Here is an 18,621-nt window from a genome sequence, read left to right on the forward strand (position 1 = left end):
AGCATAAGAGAAATCTTCCTCCAGCAGCTGCTCTGCTCAGGCATCTGTCTCTGTGAAAAACAAATGACAAACTAAAAGCAATGTCTCGTGCTCTTCACTGGCTGCTCAATGCATATTTTGGGGGAACAAACATTTTATTGTCTAGTGATTAGGAAGCACTTGAGGGAATTCCAGCTCACCTGAGGGAGCCAGGCTGCTGCCCTGACAATCATTCAGACAGCTATTGCTTGCTACAGAGCTCAGCTGTGTGCAGCCACGCTCATGTCTTGGGTACCCTTCAGATGATGCAAATCTTCCCATTTCCTCAAGGACAAGATGAAGCACTAAAATGCTGGGTGGTGCAGAACAAGAGAAAATACAGCCAGTAGGCACGTGTCACTGGTGTCTGCCGCAGTGCCCAGAGCAGTGCAACAAGCCCTGGAAGCTGTGGCCACAGGTGCACAAAATGTGCACTGGGCACATTTTGAGGCTTGCTCAGGTGCTGGGTCAGTGGTGCCTTTACAAGACTAGGGCTACCTTTGTGAAGATGGCTTCTGTCTGCCTTCATTGGTGTCCTTTGATGCTGGTTGATCTCTGGAGAAATACACAAACGTACTTGTGTGAATCCTCCTGTGAAATAAAAGCCCGTAACAAAAATATTTTGTTGGTAGTGAATAATATGGATTGGCTTTGTCTTTACCCTGTGGGCCTGAAAGAACATTTACAGGCTGTCCTCCCAGATCTGTGGACCAAAATTTAGGCTCCTTTAATTTAGCCTCCAGGCTGAAATCTGGCTTTTGTTGTCTAAGTCACAGCGTGACATTTTGCAAAGCAGCGGTCAGTGGTAATGTCAGGCTGAAAAGGTTAAACCCTGTTTGCCTTTTTACCATTGTTCAGCTTCGAGTCATTTCCCTGCTGAGGAACTGAGAGAGGCTGGACCTTATGGGAGAGTTCTCTGTGGCCTCAGTTTTGGCTCCAGAGCCAAAAGGGTTTGTGCCCCTCTGTTGTTGTCTAGTGAGAATCTGAGTAGCAGGTTTGTACCATTCTCCCAGTCTCATCTGGAGTAGCCCTGAATTCTGTTCAGGGGATCACAGAGCAGCCATAGGCACATTGCTCATCTGAATGCAACCCATACTAAGTGAAAAGAAGACTCCAGAATACAAATATTTTTAAAAATACCCACCTAAAGTAATTGAAACATAATTATTAAAACTTTTTATGTTACTCTACAGTACAATGTAAATTGTTCCTTTCAATTACATTTTGAAATACACTAGATTACATCATTTAAATAATTGCAAACTCTTAAATTCACTATCAGTGGTAGCAGAGCTGTATTTACATATACTTCTGAGATATTTCAGATGCAGCATTATGTTCCAGTCCCTAAGTCAGTTAAATAACAGACTCTCACTGGGGGGTGTGCTGCTCTTCCACAGGTTCTACACATATGTGGGGTGTATATGTCAGAGAGCAAGAACTGCTTTTACTCATGTTTGCTCTTTTTTTTCTTTTTCTTTTTTTTTTTTTTTGCTGTGTGCATGCAGCTGAATCTGAGCAAATTGATACCTACTTGATTTGGATTAAAGATGAAAGGCCTTTCTTTTTAAACAAGCGTTTTGACTGAATATACAGAGGTGAATAATGAAACACAGTCCTTAGGAGTAGTGGTGGAAAACATAGTTTTTTCCAGGTTTCATCCTCTGTTGCATAATACTGCACCTAATTTTGCTGAGTACCCTGACTTTACCTAATGCTGATGAAATACAGTCAATAGTGGAAACCTCTCTTATTGTCAAGACTGGCTTTCAACACGATCCATGCAATGGCAAGCATCATACATCATTCTCCTGCAGTGCAATATTAACAAGTTAAACTATTATCCTTCAGAGATCTCCTCGAGGAGAGCCCATCTCTGTATGTACATGAGCCACAAATTATTGTGAGTCCAGAGGCTGGAGACCAGCACCTGTGGTGTTTGCTTCCAGTGCTATTAAGAGTCTTTGGGGACCAGGCTCCTCCCCGTGTTGTCCATGGATCAAGTTCAGGCCACTGGGGCTCTTGATGGTCTTTGCATGTGGCAAAGCCCCTGCAGGCTCAGGGCCTGGTGTGAGGAGTGCTGATCATGATGTTGGGCAGCGCGTTCCGCCGCTTCTTCCAGGAGCCCAGCTCCCTGGAGTAGCGCCTGATCTGCCTGAACCAGTGGTGAGTCCGAGCCCGGTCGCTGTCCCGGAACACAAACGCCTCCCGCCTGATCTCAATGAGTTCAAAGGTGTCGTCGCAGTCGGGATCAGTGGAGACGATGCAATTACTCAGTCTCAAGGGCTCCCTGAGCAAATGGAACTTCCCGTTATTTTTGTCCCTGATGAGTACCAGCACTGCATCCTTCACAGGCCCTGGCTCGGCTGATTCCAGGCTGGACTCGGACACACGCTTCATATTCACCAGGAGGAGGACCTGCATGTTCTGGAACTTCAGGGTCTTGCTGCCTTTCTTCACCCACTGGCCGTCGGGGGGCTGGGCCAGCTGCAGAGACCCCTCCATCACAAACCGCGTTTCTTCCCGCAGCCAGCCGACAGTTTTGAGGGCAGTTTCTCTCATCTCGATGTTGATGACTTCCCTCTTCTTCTTGCTGTCCTGGCGAAAGGATCGGAGGGTCCACGTGTTCCCCTCCTGCTTGGTTTTCATGTTGATGTGCTCCAGGTGGGACTCGATGCGGCTCTTGGCCTCCCGCAGGCTGCTGTGGTCTGGGTGGTACTCGGTGGTGGCCTTGATGATTCTGCTGAGCAGCAGCGGGTACTTGGTGACCCTTTGCAGAGGGGCCATCAGGAAGGACCTCAAGTTCATCCGCCGCAGTGCTGTGTTGTCATTCTGGGAGACATTGAGGAATATTCTGCAGGGATTTAAGAAGACAGGATGAATCCTGCAATCTCAAATGCCAATGAACAGTGTGGTGCTGACAGCTGCTGGGCACTGCAGCCCTCTCATTTTCAGCAACCTTGTGAATTCTGTCTTCTCAAAGACCAGCAACCATTTCTGCAGCTGTGCTCAGCTGCAGAATCCTGATGAGGTGCCTGGGACACTTGCACATAATATCCTAACAGTCTTCTATTAAATAATAAAATAGCAAGGGTGTGATCTCTCTTTGGTACCCACTGATGTAAACATGAGGCAGATACATCAGTTTATATCAGATTGCATTAATTTGTAATGTCTTTCATCATTAGATTACAAAGCCTATTAAATAAGAATTTGGCTGAGCAGTGGAAAGAGAAATGACTCGCCTGACATTTCCCATTAGACCAAGGCTAGGAATGGGAACCAAATTCAAGTCATGTGTGCCACAAAGTGGCTCTCTGCAGTGGAAATCCAGCCTGGGCTCCAGATCGGGGACGGAGAGCTGTTCTCAGCTGAGTATTATTTGGTGACAGTTCAATGCAGTGGGCAGTGGGCAGACACTGCTACCACAAAACACAGCTGGGGACCAACTGGTTGCCTTAGTGGAGATACCAAGGACTGAGTATTTTTTTGAGAATAAATTACTGTCCTCACCCCAAGAGGGAGCAGTGATAACTACAGAACATTAGCATCAAACTTTGACCTGGATGGGCTGGCAAAGGCTTCACCCTCAGCCTGCTGCCTTTCTGTCCCCAGAGCCTGGATGAATATGCTCATCCCCATTCTCACCTGAGCAACTCCTTCTCCTTCTCCAGTGCGTTGAGCATATTCACAGAAGAGGACTGCTGAAGACAGTAGGTCTGGAAGGCTGGCAGCATGTTTACGAATTCCAGGAATATTTCTCCAATGCACACAGTCATCAGGTCATCGTCCCCCTGCAAATATGCAATACAGCCCTGCTCAGTTAGCTCAGGAGAGGCACAGCCACGGGGCCTGCCTTCAGTCCTATCAGCATGAACCTGCTGCAGGATCTGCTGAGCACCAGACCAAAGGGTGAGCTGGGCTCACCCTTCCCGGTCAAAAGGCAGTTCCTGCAGTTCCAGGGGGAATCAGTGTCTGGAGAGGGGAAGGAAAGCTGGTCTAACTACTTGCTCTTCCACACACAAAGAGCTGTCTTCTCTCCTCCTGTGAGCTCAGCCAGCTCATCAGAGCAAGGGCTCAAAGGCCAGAGCTCACTCCTAGTCAAGAAGGTGCATTGTGGCCCCACAGCCTTATTTCTATTTCTCTGCCCTCTGACCACCATGCTGGTGGGGCAGGAAAGCTCCTTGTGTGAGGCAGGGTGCATCAGCAGAAGCAGCCATACACAGAGCTGTAGAGCAGGGAGCAGCCTGCACTGCCTGGCCCCACAGCCAGCCTAGAGCCAAGCTGCAGTAAACTGCAAGCCAAGGCAAACACAGCCAAGCCAGCACGAAGCCAGTCAGCTCAGGCTGCAAGAGCACAGCCTGAGAGACAGAGCAAGCTGAGCTCTGTGCCCCCATGGTGACATTCTTACCAGCATCCAGGCTAACTGGCCTAAAACTAACTTTGATAATGGGGCCATTAAGACCCAATAATAGGATAAATGAGGAAGACTGCTGATGGCAGTGGCATCATCACAGCACAGTGAGTCCAGCACCACAAGGCTACTGAAATCAGAATAGCTGAGGGAGCAAGGGACTAGATAGCTGATAGCGGACCATAACCCAGGAGTCCTACCTCCTGTTCCTCTGCTCCACCTATGCTGCCCCACTAACACAAAACCTATTCCAGTCTGCCTGGTCTGGCCCCTTTAGAGGGCAGATGCAGCATCATACCTGGTCAAAGGCCTGATCAATCTCTTCTTGAAGTATTTCCAGAAAGTTCTCATTGAGGTCAATGAGCTCCTGGATGTTGCTGAAGATGCCCTGGAGCTGCTCCTGGCTCAGCAGCCCAGCTGCCTGCATTGGGAGGTAGAACTCCTCTTTGATGATGCGCAGGTCCTCTCCATAGCTGGCCTCTGTGTTGACAAACTCCAGCACAGACTCCTTGCGCTCCGTCCTGCGCTTGTGGCACTTCTCGCAGAGGTCAGCCCGCCTCTGGTTGCAGTTCTGAACATCTGTCTCCACTGAGAGGTCCCTTTCTCCACAGTCGGTGCAGGGACGGTGGGCTTCCCAGGCCTGCAGGGAGCTCAGTGTTTCAGATGCCCTGTTCCTCCACTTCCTGGCTGGCATCTGGCCAATGCCACTATCTGCCCTCTCCACATCTGCTGACTTGGTCCGGGTGGCCTCAGTGGGATCCAGGTCATCCCGGGCATCGTTCACACCAACGATCCCACTGTCCGTGCTCAGACTGCTGACATTGCTCCAGTGATGTCTGGAGCGGAGGGAGCCCCGTGGAGTGCGTCGGGTCTCATCAAAGCTGCCACCATGGCCAAGGTTGGCTTTTGCTACCACTGGACCTGAGAACAGACACAAATTGTTACAGGCACTGCCAGCTGCACAGAGCTCACCTGAGGAACTTGTGCTGGCACAGCCATGAATGGCAGGAACCCTGGGGGGACAGGCTGGATCTGGTGAAGCAGGGCTGTGAGCTGTCTCCCCACCCTGTTTTGCTGCTGAGACTGGTGAGAGTCAGAAGTAAATGGCTCCCAGGTGAAGTCTGGGATCTGTCATCTCTGCACTGCCCATACCTGTGAACTCATTTGGGCTGCCCTTCCCCTGCCATCTACCAGAAAGGGACAGAGCAGAGTAGATCCTGATTTCCTGCACACCTGGGTACAACTCAGGATGCTCCCCCCCCCCCCCCCCCCCATTTTGTAGAGTTACTCCACATTTACAGCAGCACAGCAGGGCTCAGCATCTGACCCACGAGCCCCCGAGCGTGCAGTGTGTGTACCGTAGTCTCGCTCCTGCCGGCGCTTCTGCGCGTGCTGCCGCGCTGCGGCCGCGATCTTCAGCTCCAGCTGCTTCCTCTTCACCGAGTCTGTCGGCATCGGGTCACTGAAGTGCGGCCGCAGCCGGCACTCCCGCTGGGCCTTGGCGCCATCCGTGCTCTCGTGGACGATGTCGGAGCTGGATCGGCGACAGCCAGGACTGGGGGTCTGCAAGAAAGGCAAGAAAGGGTTTGGAGCAAGGCTGTGGTGAAAGCAGCACCTGCTTTTGCAGACACTGGACTTCAGCTGCCAAAGGAGAGAAAAGGAAACTCCTCAGCAGTGGGATTGTAAATGTAGCTGTGCTAAATGATCATTAAAAAATCTGTTCCCCCAAGTCCCTCTGTCTTGTTCAGCCCTAACAAGCAAGAGCCTCTCTCCCTTTGCTGTTTTGTAGCTCTGAGTACAGTGGCTCCGAGGTGGTTGTCAAATAACCACGAACAAGTCAACAGCACAGCTCTGGCTATGGGTCTGTGCTCAGCGACCTGAGCTCACTTGCAGCTGCTCTGTGAAGGTTTCAGCACTGCAGGGTCAGGAACTCCAGCCTCCGTGACCCACCTGCACCAGCAGCTTGCCCAAGAGAGCACTAGGAGGGAATCTGTCTGAACCCCCAGATACACTGGAAGCCATGAAGGGTTTATTGCTGAACTCCCTGCATGAAATGCAGTGGTACATAGGCAGGGGCAAAAATCTCACTCCTGTTTCATTAAGTGTAATAAAAAAATCTAATGCTTCTACGTTTAATCACTCATGGCAGTTGGTATCAGATTGCTGTCTCCCAGCCTGCCCGGTTCCTACAATGAAGGGATCCTTCAGAGCTTCTAACAAAGAAAAAATCCTCAACACATGTGTGAGAGGGGAATTCCTCTCCCTTACATTCCCTGCAGGTGGAGTGTCACTGGAAGTCTCATTGCTTGGCTTGTCCTCCCAGGTCTCTGTTGCCATGGACATCGCTGTGGGCTGCTGGCTGTCCTCCAGAGGTGGGAGATCAGCTTCCCTCAGATCACACTGCCCCTTGGAGGGGGATTTGGCAGCAGTCTCAGCATTGCAGCTGCAAGGGAAGAAGCAGACTCCATTGAACATCACAGATGCAGTTCTCCTGCCGTTCCTGACACAGATGAGACTGAGCAGCAAGCCCAGGTTCAAACAACAACCTGCAACAGTTCAGGGAAAGTGCAGGCAGGGATTGTGACTGGTCAGCATGGATGGCTGTGCCTGTGTTTCAGGGGCTCTAAGCACTGCTCAGTTAAGACAGCGCAAATTGGGTAACTGTACTTGTGCCAGCATCATTCTGGGTTATCAAGTCTCGGCTGTTCACAGGGCATTTTTGTGTCCATAAAACATGAGGTTCTCCATAGGGACCAGAAACACTCCTTTCTAAGTAGGCCACATCCATATTTGCTGCTATTTAAGGAGATGCTGCCAACACAGAAACCATATTGCTCATCTGGAAGAAAATCACCTGCTATAAACCATAATACTTTGAAGGGATTAGAGGATTAAAGGAGTATTCCCTCTGTTTTTCATCTCATATGATCCCAAGCCCATTAAAATCAATGGAAAGATACTAACTACTTTCAGTGAACTCAGGATCAGGCCTTTGGGTGCACTTCAGAGACCTGAAAAGATTGGCAGTGTCTATTGCTCTCACTTGGCAGTTCTGGGATGCCCTCATTCATGGCTGTCTAGTGCTAACAAGGGCTTGGCCTGGCTGATACAGGCAGCCTGTCCAACCCCACGTCCCCCCCTGTGTAGACAACCCCACTCTCCAGACAGACAGAGTCTGGTGCAAAACCACTGACTTGACAGAGTAGTTGACAGGCTGTCGTTTGTGATACTATTTGTGATACATTTTTTTAACAGGCTCTCTAAGACATCTTATTGCCATGCATAATGAAGCCTGTTGGGAAGAATTTTTTTTTTTTTTGGGTTTACTTAATTTTTATGGACTTGGATTCCTTTAAAAAGAAAGGTTGTGAGGACTGGATATGGATGCTTGTATATACAGGAAGCCAGTGTCTGGAACATATTTCAGGTTATGCATGTATTTTATGCTTAACAAAAATCTCCTATGAGAAAAACCTGCTTCTTAAAGGCTTCACTTGTGAACTTAAGCTGGTAGGTCATACTGCTAATGTGCAATTCCAACAGTGTCAACTACAAGCAAACACATGAGACAGATGGGCATTCTCCTTGCAGTGAATGACAGTTGGCTCCAATAACAAACCATCAGCCAATACTGAAATCGCTGAAGAGGGAACAAATCTCCCAGAACACAAACTGGCTCTGTTGTCAGGCCAAAAAAGTTGGTTTGCATCTCTCCAGATGATGCTTTTTCATCTTCCATTTATGTTTCCAGGCCCCTGCTGACACAACCAGTTAAAAGGAGTTTACCCATGGCTGCGCAGCAATGGCAACAGTGCCAACAGCAGGCTCCTGGCATTTGCTTTTTGTTGTCTCCCTCCAGGTCTCTGCTCCCCAGCCTATAGAAAGGGGATACCAACACCACTGCTGTCACAGAGCAGTCTGTAGCACTTTACAAGGTGGCAGTAAGAGCAGCACAGGCACACAGCAAGGCTGCGGTCCCACCATGGTACTGGCCTGGCCTGGTCTGGCTTGAGAGGTTCTTGTCTCCTTCCTCCCTCCTGTCCCCAGCCATGCTTGGGGTACCATTCCTTATGTTTCTGTAACTGTCTGTGTGGCCATGATCTAAAATCAGTCTTGCAATTATAGGGGTTTAAAAACCCTCTCTCATGTATTCTCAGACAGATAATTTCATCCGTATTTCATTGAGTTGGGTAAAATATGAACAGTTCAGCTGGGCAAACCCATAGGAGAGAAGGCACAGGTTAATGAGCAAGAAAACTCTTGAAGATGATGTGCCACTGCTGAAAACCACCCTTTCCAAAAGCTGCTCCTGCTCAAACAGCTCCTGGTTGAATAACACAGAAAAGGGACCATGCTGGGGCACAGAGAGGCAATGGGATGTGTCCAAAGTTAGTAGCAGAGCTCATAATTGGAATATTATCTTCTTGATCACACCACCTCCCACCATACAGAACATATTCTCAAGAGAGATGCTGAGCTTTCATTTGTCATTTTCACAGTGCTTCAAGATCATCCACTTAAATATGGGAAGCACCCCAGAGTATTACTGCTCCTCTAAATGAAGCTGACAGCAGCTCTCTGCTGATAGGGTCTATGGACCAGATGCCACCACTTATTGTGGTTTCCATAGCCCAAAAGGGATATTTTAAAAAAATCTCCAGATGTGATCTGCAGTGGGAATAAGAGCCAATACTACCCAGAGAGCTAAGCTAAGGAAACATGACTGAATACTGAGAAATTCAACCCACCCCATGGCTGGTCAGTTGGAGGTAAGAAAGGCAATGATGCAGAGCCCATATTGTATGAGATTTCTTCATCCCTGGTTTGACTGTTCTACTTCTTGTTATGATCCCTCCTGCTTGATGTACTGGCTGTGTGGTCTTGGGGCAAATGCAGCTCCATGCACTAGTGTGATCAGAAGGATGTAGGCAAAACAGGGAGGATACAAGCAGTTTTGTAGAACCACATGCTAGGGCTGCTCCTTTAACCTTTGCCTCTGGCTTAGGAGGAAGAGGGGACATTGCCAAAGAAACAGGATATTGCTTCTTTCTCAAGTCCCCTCCTCCTGGCAGAGATCTGTGCTGCCAACAGGTTCACGCCATTGCCTGCTCAAGCAAGTCAAGTCCCCTCTGCCCTCACACAGAACTGTAGAGGGGGGGACCTCTGGCAAGTTTCCATCTGTTGGATCAAATCACTTATTGGGACAGGAGTTTGTGCCTGGGGTTGGTGTCAGTTTTTTCTGTTCTCCCCAAGAAAGGTGATGCACTTGGGCCAGCACAGGGAGGACAGGTTGTCTTTGAATGTGTTTTTAAACCTCTCATCATCATCTCTGAATGGCATGGAAGTGGAGGTACTGGGGATGGTGTACAACTGTAAATGCACCTGCTTTCCTTCACGGTCTCTCTGAGCCTCTTCATGGTTTTATCATTGTCCAGGCCAGCAGTTCTCAGTCCTTTCCACATGTTCCTGACTCTTTCTGACTAATGGAAACATTTCTGTGTATGTCTTCCCTGCTGTCACCTGCCTTCCTGACTTGGAGTCCTCTGCTAGGTGAAGTTGGTATTGTACCCGCTATCCTGGTGTCACCCCAAATACAGCCCATCACTCTTTTCAGGAAGTCTTCTTAGTCATGTTCTTGGCTAAATTGTGCAGGTTTCTTTTGTCACCATGTCTCCCATTTCAGAGACACAAAGCCGTGGTCCTTGCATGTCCTTATCCTGAACAATTCGCCACTAAAGCAATTTCAGAAAGTGGACTCTATACTGAAAAGCTCACAGGATTTCCACCTAGATGTCAACATCCCTTGTCAGCCAGGACTACAGTTACCCTAAGTTAAGGGTATCCAGTGACCCATGAGGGGGCTAAAGCCACCATAATGATGAGATTGAAAATCAAATCTTCACTGACAAAATATTAAGTCAATTGAATGAATCTTAAGTAATTAACTATGAATTACTAGGGAGATTGTTAACTTACAGACAAAACTTCTTTGTATAAGTGACACTTACACAGAAGCACTAGAAAGAGAAGACAGTTTTAGCTATTTTATTCTGTGATGCTCCATCACAACATCTCTATCAAAGGTTTGCTGAGCTCAGTATCTGTGGAAATGGGACCAAATCCCCAGCTTTCAGCTCATTTCACTCAAGACTTAGAAAAAATGTGGCCTGAATGCCAGTGATCATAATTTAGCACCCAAAATGCAGACAGAAATCTCCCACCTCTGCAGTGAAAATCAGCTGGAGTTGTGAATACTCAGGGACATTACAGTCTCAGGTGAAAATGATGGAAAAATGAGAAATTTCTAAACAAAGGAAACTGGAGTTTCCCAATAACCAGTGCTTTGGCAATAACAATTACCATTACTTGTTATTACTCTGGAAAATAAAAAGACCAGGGTGGTTCCTTCACATATAAAAACACCTCTCTAATACTGAAACCATTGTCATTCACATTTTTAGATCAGCTGTCATTTTGGTATTAATAAAATCGCTTCATAGATTTTAACAAATCTAACTAGGGAGACATTCACAGAAACAAAAACCACTGTGGATATTAAAAGTGCAGAAGCCACACTGAAACCATAAAGGCCCTGGGCAGGAAGTGTTTGGAGACCGGGAGAGCAGGGGGAAGGAAGTTCATACGCATTCCCCATTTCCTGTACTTTGCTGTGCACACAGCTCAGGCTCCAGATACCAGTGGAATCATTGATCTGCACAGAGACAGCTGTTCTTACACCCTTACTGCTTGTGCCGTTCTGTGTATTTCATTTCACATTAATGACAAAAAATAGCCTAATCCATTAAAATGGTTGCAAATCATAACTTCCTTCTCTACCTCTTCACTTGGTTTTCATACTGTAGAAGAAAAGCACAAAGGCTGGGCTGGACAGCTGAGGGAAGCACTGAGGGCTCTGACACCACCTACTTCCCTTTGGATTATAAAGTTGCAGAAGTATTTCTGCTGTCACTCTGGCTACAGCTCCACAGAAGTTCTTTCAGATGACTCTCATTCCTATGCAGAAGTCACTAGCACCTCCTCTAAAACCCAAGTCCATTCTCAGCCCATGCATTCCAGAAATAACAAGACAGCATACAAGGTTGATGCCCTGGCATTTCACACACCCATCTGTGGACTGCAGAAGCAGCCAGAACTAAGTCTAATGCAGTTCTTGGCAAACCCAACCATGAAAGCCAAGTGCATGGAAACAAACCACTCCACCAACACTTACTCCTCCTTTTCCCATCAGCCTTATCTCACGATAAGACAGTGATAACTGCTCCAAATTCTTAGCTTCTAAAACTTTGCTGATTCCTACTGAGCCACCCTGCATAGAAAGGGATCCCCATTTCTTTGGCAGGAGGGAGGTAACAGGACTGCAGTGTCCAAAACCAGGATAGAGAAAGCAGTAGTTGTGCATCTTACTCAGAGAAGGGGAAAAACCTTGGATGGAGAAGATGGAAGAAGGCTTTACACAAGTATTTTCTCTGGCTGCTTACACAGAGATGGCAGAAGGTCAGTATTTAAAAGTACTTTCACTCACTGCCTGTGCAGGTTTCCAAGAAGGGGTTAAAGACCCATAGCAGCCATCTTGCCCTTGTGTGCCTGTTCACTACATACAGGCAGCAAGTGAAAGTACTTGCTGCTGCATGTCACACTATCTAAATTCATGTCCTGCAGTGGTGGGACCGACTCTACATCTTTCTTCAAAGGAATCATATTAGTACTTTGTATCCTTTGGCTGTCTTTTACTTTTAACAGATGCTAAAAAAAAAAAAGACATTTTGGTAATTTAATACAGAAATAAAATGGGTGGGAAACTGGGTGTCAGAACTACTAATGGCTGTTGTCTTTACAGGATTAAGGTGCACAAAAAAGCCAAGTCTAGATGAAAATGCTTTTTGATGTTTAATCCCACGCAAGGTGGAGTTTAAGCTGAACAGCTTAAAGACACGTCCATGTGGCTACCAGAGACTCCAAGATGAAAGGCTCTGCCAACAGCGCATTCATGCTACAGGAATTAAATGTACATATCAGGAGAAAGACCCGATCATTAACAAGGGAACTGCTTTCAGGTGACCCCACGGAGCATGTTACCTTTTCTTAATAAGTTCCAAGGCTGAACCTATGAATTCATCCTTCATTTTTTGTAGCTTAGCTCCATAGCTGGATAAGTCTGTGGCTTCTAACAGCAGCGATGAACAGCAAGAGGACTGGGCTTCAGAAGCCAGCGACTGCCCTGCAAGGTGGAGGACATCATTTAAGTGTCTTGTCTCTCCTTTCTGCTGCTCATCACTGAAGATCTCCTGCCCAGCACTGTGTATTGCTCCTGCCTGTAGAGGTGATCGTGGAACAGGGCTGGAACAGATAGGGACTGGTGAAGTATCTGGGATGGAAGTCTGGAAGGTTCCGTCCTTCACCTCAGGACTGCTCATCTTGAAACCATCCCATGTGGCTGGGTTTTGGGAAAAGCCAGCAGAGGTGTGGTTTTCATGGAATACATCATCATCCTCCTCTGCTGTGACAGCAGGTTCATTCACAGCTTTGGTCCCTAAAGCTTCTGGACAGACATTCTTACTGTTTTCCTCCTCCAGTGTCTGGTTTGCAGGCAAACCCTTTTTCAAGCAATCTGCTGGCCCACTGCTGCTGTCAGATGAATTTCCCTCCTTATTTCTCATTTGCTTGAACTCCTCAAAGGTGGGTATGTAGAGCCTCCCTTTGCAGCGGCCTTTCTTGCTCTGTCCCAAAGTGACTTTGCCATCTGTTTCCCCACTGTACTGTTCTAGGGTCTCTGGTGTTCTGGATTTGCTCATCTCATGGCTTTCCCCAGCATGCTGAAGGGGCAAACTAGGGGAGCTATTCTGCCTTCGGAGCTGAAGCCTCCTCTGAGCCTCCTGCTTGATGTCTTCTGGACTGATGATCCTGTGTGCAAAGCACAGTCCCTGCCCTGCTGTGTGGCTGTGCCTGAGAGCACTGTGTTCCACCAGAACTGTGCAGCAGTTCACAGCACAGCCGTTCTTGCACTGCCGGCACACCTGGCATTCAAAGAACTCCTGGGCCATCAGCTCAGGCAGGGCCACCTGTGGGCGCATTGGCTTACAGGGCTCTGCCACCTTGCTGCTGTGCAGCCTCAGCTTCTCCTTCAGCTCTTTTTTGGCATCCCCATGCAGGGCTCTTTCCTCTGCAGAAGGGAAGAGCCACTGAGGCACTTTGGCAAAGGGAGGGAGGAGCACATTCTGTGCAGATCGAGATGTCTGTTTAGCACGGAGAGAGAGGTTCCTCAGTGAATCTGATGCGCTCTGTACTGGGGCCACGTCCACACAGCCTTCTGTCCACTGACTGGTGCCTCTATAGCGGAAGATGATCTCGTTATCCAGGCTCCGGCAGTGAGAATACACCCCACAGTCAGCAACTGTTGCCCAGTGAAGGTTCTCCACACTCCGATACATCCGGTTTTCCACAGGATTGGCCAAAGGTGCCTTGCCTGTGTGGCAGGCAAGAGTGTGGAAGTCCCCAGAAAAAACATGAGTGTCTAGGTTCTTTAGTGGATGCATTCTGCTAACCGAAAAATCCTTTAAGCCATGTTGTGCACAGAGCTGATTATTTTGGCAGCTCGAGATCACCCGGCAGTGTTCCTGTCTCTCATCAACACTGATGTATGTCATAGCAAATGCACATGGAGGCTCTAGGACAGTGGCGTCTAGGGGAAGAGGAGGGAGCTGGGGTGTTGCTTAGATGCCAGTCAATGTCCACAGACCACAGACAGCAAAGTGTGCTGCTGGGCACTCAGATAAGAGAGCTCTCACATGGGTGGAGTCGCCATGCGTAGTAGACCTGTGAATGGAAGCAAAGATGAGTTACTGAAGCAGCCTGGTGCTGACTCGCAGGATGCAAAAGCAGGTCTGCTTCCAGGGTATGCAGAATCCAACAGCAACAGCTTGTGTAGGAGCAGAGCAGCGTAACTGGGCGATGAGCCGTGGGGCTTGGGGCAGGGAAGCTTTTTCTTCTCTAGCCAAGCCAACAGTGGCCTTACACTACCCATCTGAATTTGGAGAAGTTTATCCCACCTACCCTCAGCAATTCCCTCACAGTAACATTGCTCTGCTCTAGAGACAAATGCTCAGAAGTGCTTGCTGCAGGTTCAGCTTACTCACACAGCAGCACTAAAGGAGATGGCAGGTTTACAAAAGATAGCAAGGTTCTTTCCCTCAGACGGAGTGCAGAAAAGAGTGTGTGGGTTAAGGGGGATGCTGGGGTGGGAAAGGATGATGTAACAGTGTGATCTCCTGGAAGATTCAAGTAGCGAGGAGGAAGAAGAAGGCTGGCAGGTGGTGGTTTTGTGCCTGACAGTCACACTGCAGGCCCTTATTGCTCTGATTCACCCTTCACAAGGAAGATACATATGGTTTATTGACTGCATATGGTAGCCAAGCATTGCCAAGGCCCTTCCAGTGCAGAGATAAAGGTACCTTACAGACTTTCACAAATGCATCCTCCTGACTCCTTAGCCACGGGCTCAAATGATCATTTCCCCCATGACAGCTCAGCAGAGGCCCCAAAAGAGAAAGGTGCACTTTTCAAGGCTCCTCCCATGAGCTGTGTTCTGCACTGTAAGGCCCAGGGAATCTAAGTGACTAAATCACATGTTTAGAGTAGAGAGTTAAATCCCTAAACTCCAGTTTGGACCAGCAGGACGAAGGCTAAGTGGCTACATCCTTGCTGGAAGTGGATGGAGCCTCCTTACACTGAATTGAGAGATTCTAGATTTCTTTTAATGATTTAGGCCTCATGGACTTGCCAGCAGTCACACAAGACATCAGTGTCTGCTACAGCCCAGTCCACTCCCTTCCTTGGCAGTCAGAGGCAAAGGGATTGAGTGAGTGCCATAAGTAAAGGAGAGTAAGATTGGGCAGGAGATATGGAATTAGCCTGAGATTCGCAAGGGCAAGATAGAGCTGGGATGGTGCGGCATGAGTCTTTAATAATAAGCCAGGCAAGAACCAACCAGGTTTAACACACAGGAAGAGGTCTTGGTAAAGCAAGACAGAACCAGTTACAGCCCAGCCTGTTTGTTCTGTAGGGCAGCTGGATTCCCCACACGTGGCCAACTATTCAAGGAGCACAGCCACCTTGACCAGGAGGGAAGAGGTTTGTTAGTCCCCAAAGGCTAAGACACCACAGGCACCTAACCATGTGATGCACCAACAGACATTTTCTATCTGAGAGGAAGTCTGAATTACTGTATTGCTGGAAGCCAATCTTGCTAACACACTGGGAGCTTGACTCATCCCTTGCTTAGAGTGGCTCAAATTAGCATACCTTCCCCGCATTAATGAAATTATGTCTAATCTAATCCCAGAGAGGGAAGGCAGAACTGCTCCTGTGGTTCACCACTGAATGAAGAACATAATTTCTGTCCTTCCTAACTGCTAAAAATAAAAATTAAAACTAGCTCTCAAAGTGTGGCTGTTCCCCAAGATGTCACAGACACTTCTCACCCAGTCTTCTCATGATGGGGCTGGAGTTCCCCCTTCTTCACGGCTCTGGAGGAGCCCACAGGTGACAGCAGAGAAACGTGAGGATCAGGACTTTCTGTGATCATAGGTTATAACATAATCTGTCAAGAAAGAGAGAATTATATGATGTGAGAGCCAGTCACTGAGCAGAGAGCAGGGCTCCTGGTAGTGCCGAGAGGCTCCTGTGAGAAAGTGCTGTTAATAAAAGATGCCATGCCCTGTCAGGTTGGTCTGTGATCAGTCGCAGCCACAGGACTAAAAGCCACCATGTACATTTGGCACTCTGCTTGCAGAACAAGAAGAAAGAGAAAAGAGCCCTTGCTGCAGTGAGAGCAGAGAATAAAGCTGTCCCCGCCCCAGGCAGGGACTTACACAGAGTAAGGCCTGAAGAGAAAGCAAGGCCCATGTGAGGCAGGATCCTGGGCTGGACACTGGCTTGGCAGGCTCTGCATGTGTGCATGTGTAGCAAGGGGGCCAGAGAAGAAAGTGCACAGGCAGGGGTAGAAGCAGTCAGGAGAAGAGTAAGGAAGCAGAGGCACAGAAACAACAGGATGGGATCTGTTTGTGGCTGCTCCATTCATCAAGAGATGGGCAGCACTGAGAACACAATTGACTTTTGTCCTCATGATTCTCTTCAGCTGGAAGTCCACTGCCAGGGCTCATAGAGCTGACCTCTCTATGGGCTGCAGGTCAGCTACAGTGATGCCAGGTGTGGGTGGCTGGGGGCCACTCTGCCCCTGCCTGCTCAAGTGCACAGCACAGGCCATGCAGGAGAGGTTGCATCCCTCCATTTCTCAGGGGAATGCCTCAAACCCTCCAGCAGGTGAGGGTACCCCTCTGCCCTGCAGAACAGCACAGGCCCATTCCCCCAGCAGCCGTGGAAGGTGCCAGTGCTCTCAAGCACTGCCAGGCAGCAGGGACCTGCTGCTGCTTTGTCAGGGCAGGATTTTCCAGAAAATGTCTGTGGGATGGCAAAAGTCACTTCAGTAGGGCAGGCAGAGTGAGGGACAGAGAGCAGGAGCCAGAGGCAGGTTTGCAGAGTGGAGGAGCCAGAGAAGACAGAGAACAGCCATAGCTGGCTCTGAGACAGCAGGAGACAGAGACTTTACAGAGGAGGTTGAGCAGAGTTTGCGGAAACATAGGCAAGCACCAAAATTTACTGGATTGAGTGCAGGAAGATGGGAATTTTGTTTCCAAATAATTTATTTTAATATTTTTCACCCATCAGGGGTGAATTTTCTTTCTCTGTAAAGTGATTTTTTCGGTTTAAGAGAACACTTCAGACACAGGAAGTCCCTTTGATACTTCTAGGAGAGCTCAGAGCAAAGGTGCATATGGATGTAGCTCACAGGTGGGTGTGCAAGGGGGTCTGGTGCCCTGGCTGGAGTGAGAGGAAGCCTCGGAAATCAGTGAGTTCTGTTCCCCCAAATGCCTGCAGGGCAGCTGTGGAGATCCCGTAACAGCCAGCTCCTTTCTTCCCTGTCACTTCACTCTCGGAAGGACCATCTCTTTCCTACTGAACTCTTGTGATCTTGCCTGTTCCCCCATGTCACTGCCCTGAGGGCTGTGCACAGCATGTCAGGCAGCTGAACTTAATTTCCCTGAGCACCCTGGGCAGCTGCTGCCTGAGTCATGACCTGGACAGGGGACTGGCTGAGGCACAGCCTCCATTCCCCACTGCTCAGGGATGCTTGGAGAAAAGCAGCAGTCTCTCTAAAACACCAGGTAATTTGTACCTGGCCTGTAACCAGGAAACACTGATTGTTTCTCCCTCCTTCCCCTGTTTTTGTGCTCCATGGCACACAGCAACAACATCATCGCTTCAGCTCAGATGCCTGCATTTGTCAGGCCACTGACACCCATGATATAAAACGTGCCTGCACACTCAGCTCCCAAGTAACATGGCCACAAGCCTGTTGTAGGCAGTCTGCTGGAGGAGAGCACAACATGGAGACAGAAAAAAACCCAAAACAAGTTAATATGCTTTTGGTTGATATGCTAGGGATGACCTTTGAGCACGTACTTGCAGGCCCACAGTACATACAGAGTATTTAGCTGCAGTCTTATACGATCACCAACAAAGAAACACTGGGAACCACAGCAACATGAAAGTTTGTCCTCCCACCACCTCAGAGCTGTAAGTACATGCTACAGCTACAGCAGGTGATTCCGGGTATTGAATTGCAATGGTCACAGAAGTGTGAGGCCCTGGAAGGAAGGAAGGAAATGCTGATTTCTTACATGGTCACCCAACTCTGTGTACCTCTCCTAAAGGTACACAGCAGCCCTAATGTATCCTCTGCTCTCCTCCAGTTAGACCAAGAACGAGTTGCCAGGTCTTTATCACTCCCCAGTATATGTGAGCACTGTGGATCGATGCCATGCTCCTTCGTTTACACACCTGAATACTTCCAGGAAGTCCTGTCCATACTTACCCAAAGCTCAGGCTTTATTCTAGACCAGCAATCCTCCAGGCCAATTCTGACTTACTCCAGGCCAAATAGCAAAGCAGAGATCAGTGTTGGCTGCTGCTGCAGCACATCATTGTTCCTCAATCACACTGTCCGTGAAACATTTCCCTGTTCCCTTGCTCAGGGACTGAAAAGCTTCTAGTGGTTATGAGCCTCATGCCTTAAGTGAGCATAAGACTAAGGGCAACGTGTGCTCAGCTTA

General features: G+C 48.5%; 1 protein-coding gene across 10 annotated transcripts in view; it reads right to left on the reverse strand.

Annotated features, from left to right (window-relative positions):
• Positions 1-509: 509 nt before the first annotated feature.
• Positions 510-18,621, reverse strand: part of LOC138113133 (uncharacterized) — a 45,752-nt gene continuing 27,640 nt past the window's right edge. For 4 of the 10 annotated variants that reach the window (XM_069021044.1, XM_069021041.1, XM_069021042.1 and 1 more), the window contains 7 exons: positions 15,931-16,049; positions 12,530-14,266; positions 6,701-6,875; positions 5,791-5,995; positions 4,731-5,353; positions 3,667-3,812; positions 1,210-2,872 (listed from right to left, as the gene is read on the reverse strand). In XM_069021044.1, coding sequence (XP_068877145.1) covers positions 2,077-2,872; positions 3,667-3,812; positions 4,731-5,353; positions 5,791-5,995; positions 6,701-6,875; positions 12,530-14,097 — 3,513 coding nt within the window. In that variant the 5' untranslated portion in view covers positions 14,098-14,266; positions 15,931-16,049 and the 3' untranslated portion in view covers positions 1,210-2,076. Of the gene's footprint in view, positions 610-1,209; positions 2,873-3,666; positions 3,813-4,730; positions 5,354-5,790; positions 5,996-6,700; positions 6,876-12,529; positions 14,267-15,930; positions 16,050-18,383 lie in introns of those variants that run through there. The other 6 variants (XM_069021050.1, XM_069021048.1, XM_069021047.1 and 3 more) reach the window with 3 other exon arrangements.

The sequence above is a fragment of the Aphelocoma coerulescens genome, chromosome 7, assembly GCF_041296385.1.
Source record: "Aphelocoma coerulescens isolate FSJ_1873_10779 chromosome 7, UR_Acoe_1.0, whole genome shotgun sequence".
Classification (NCBI taxonomy): Eukaryota; Metazoa; Chordata; class Aves; order Passeriformes; family Corvidae; genus Aphelocoma; species Aphelocoma coerulescens.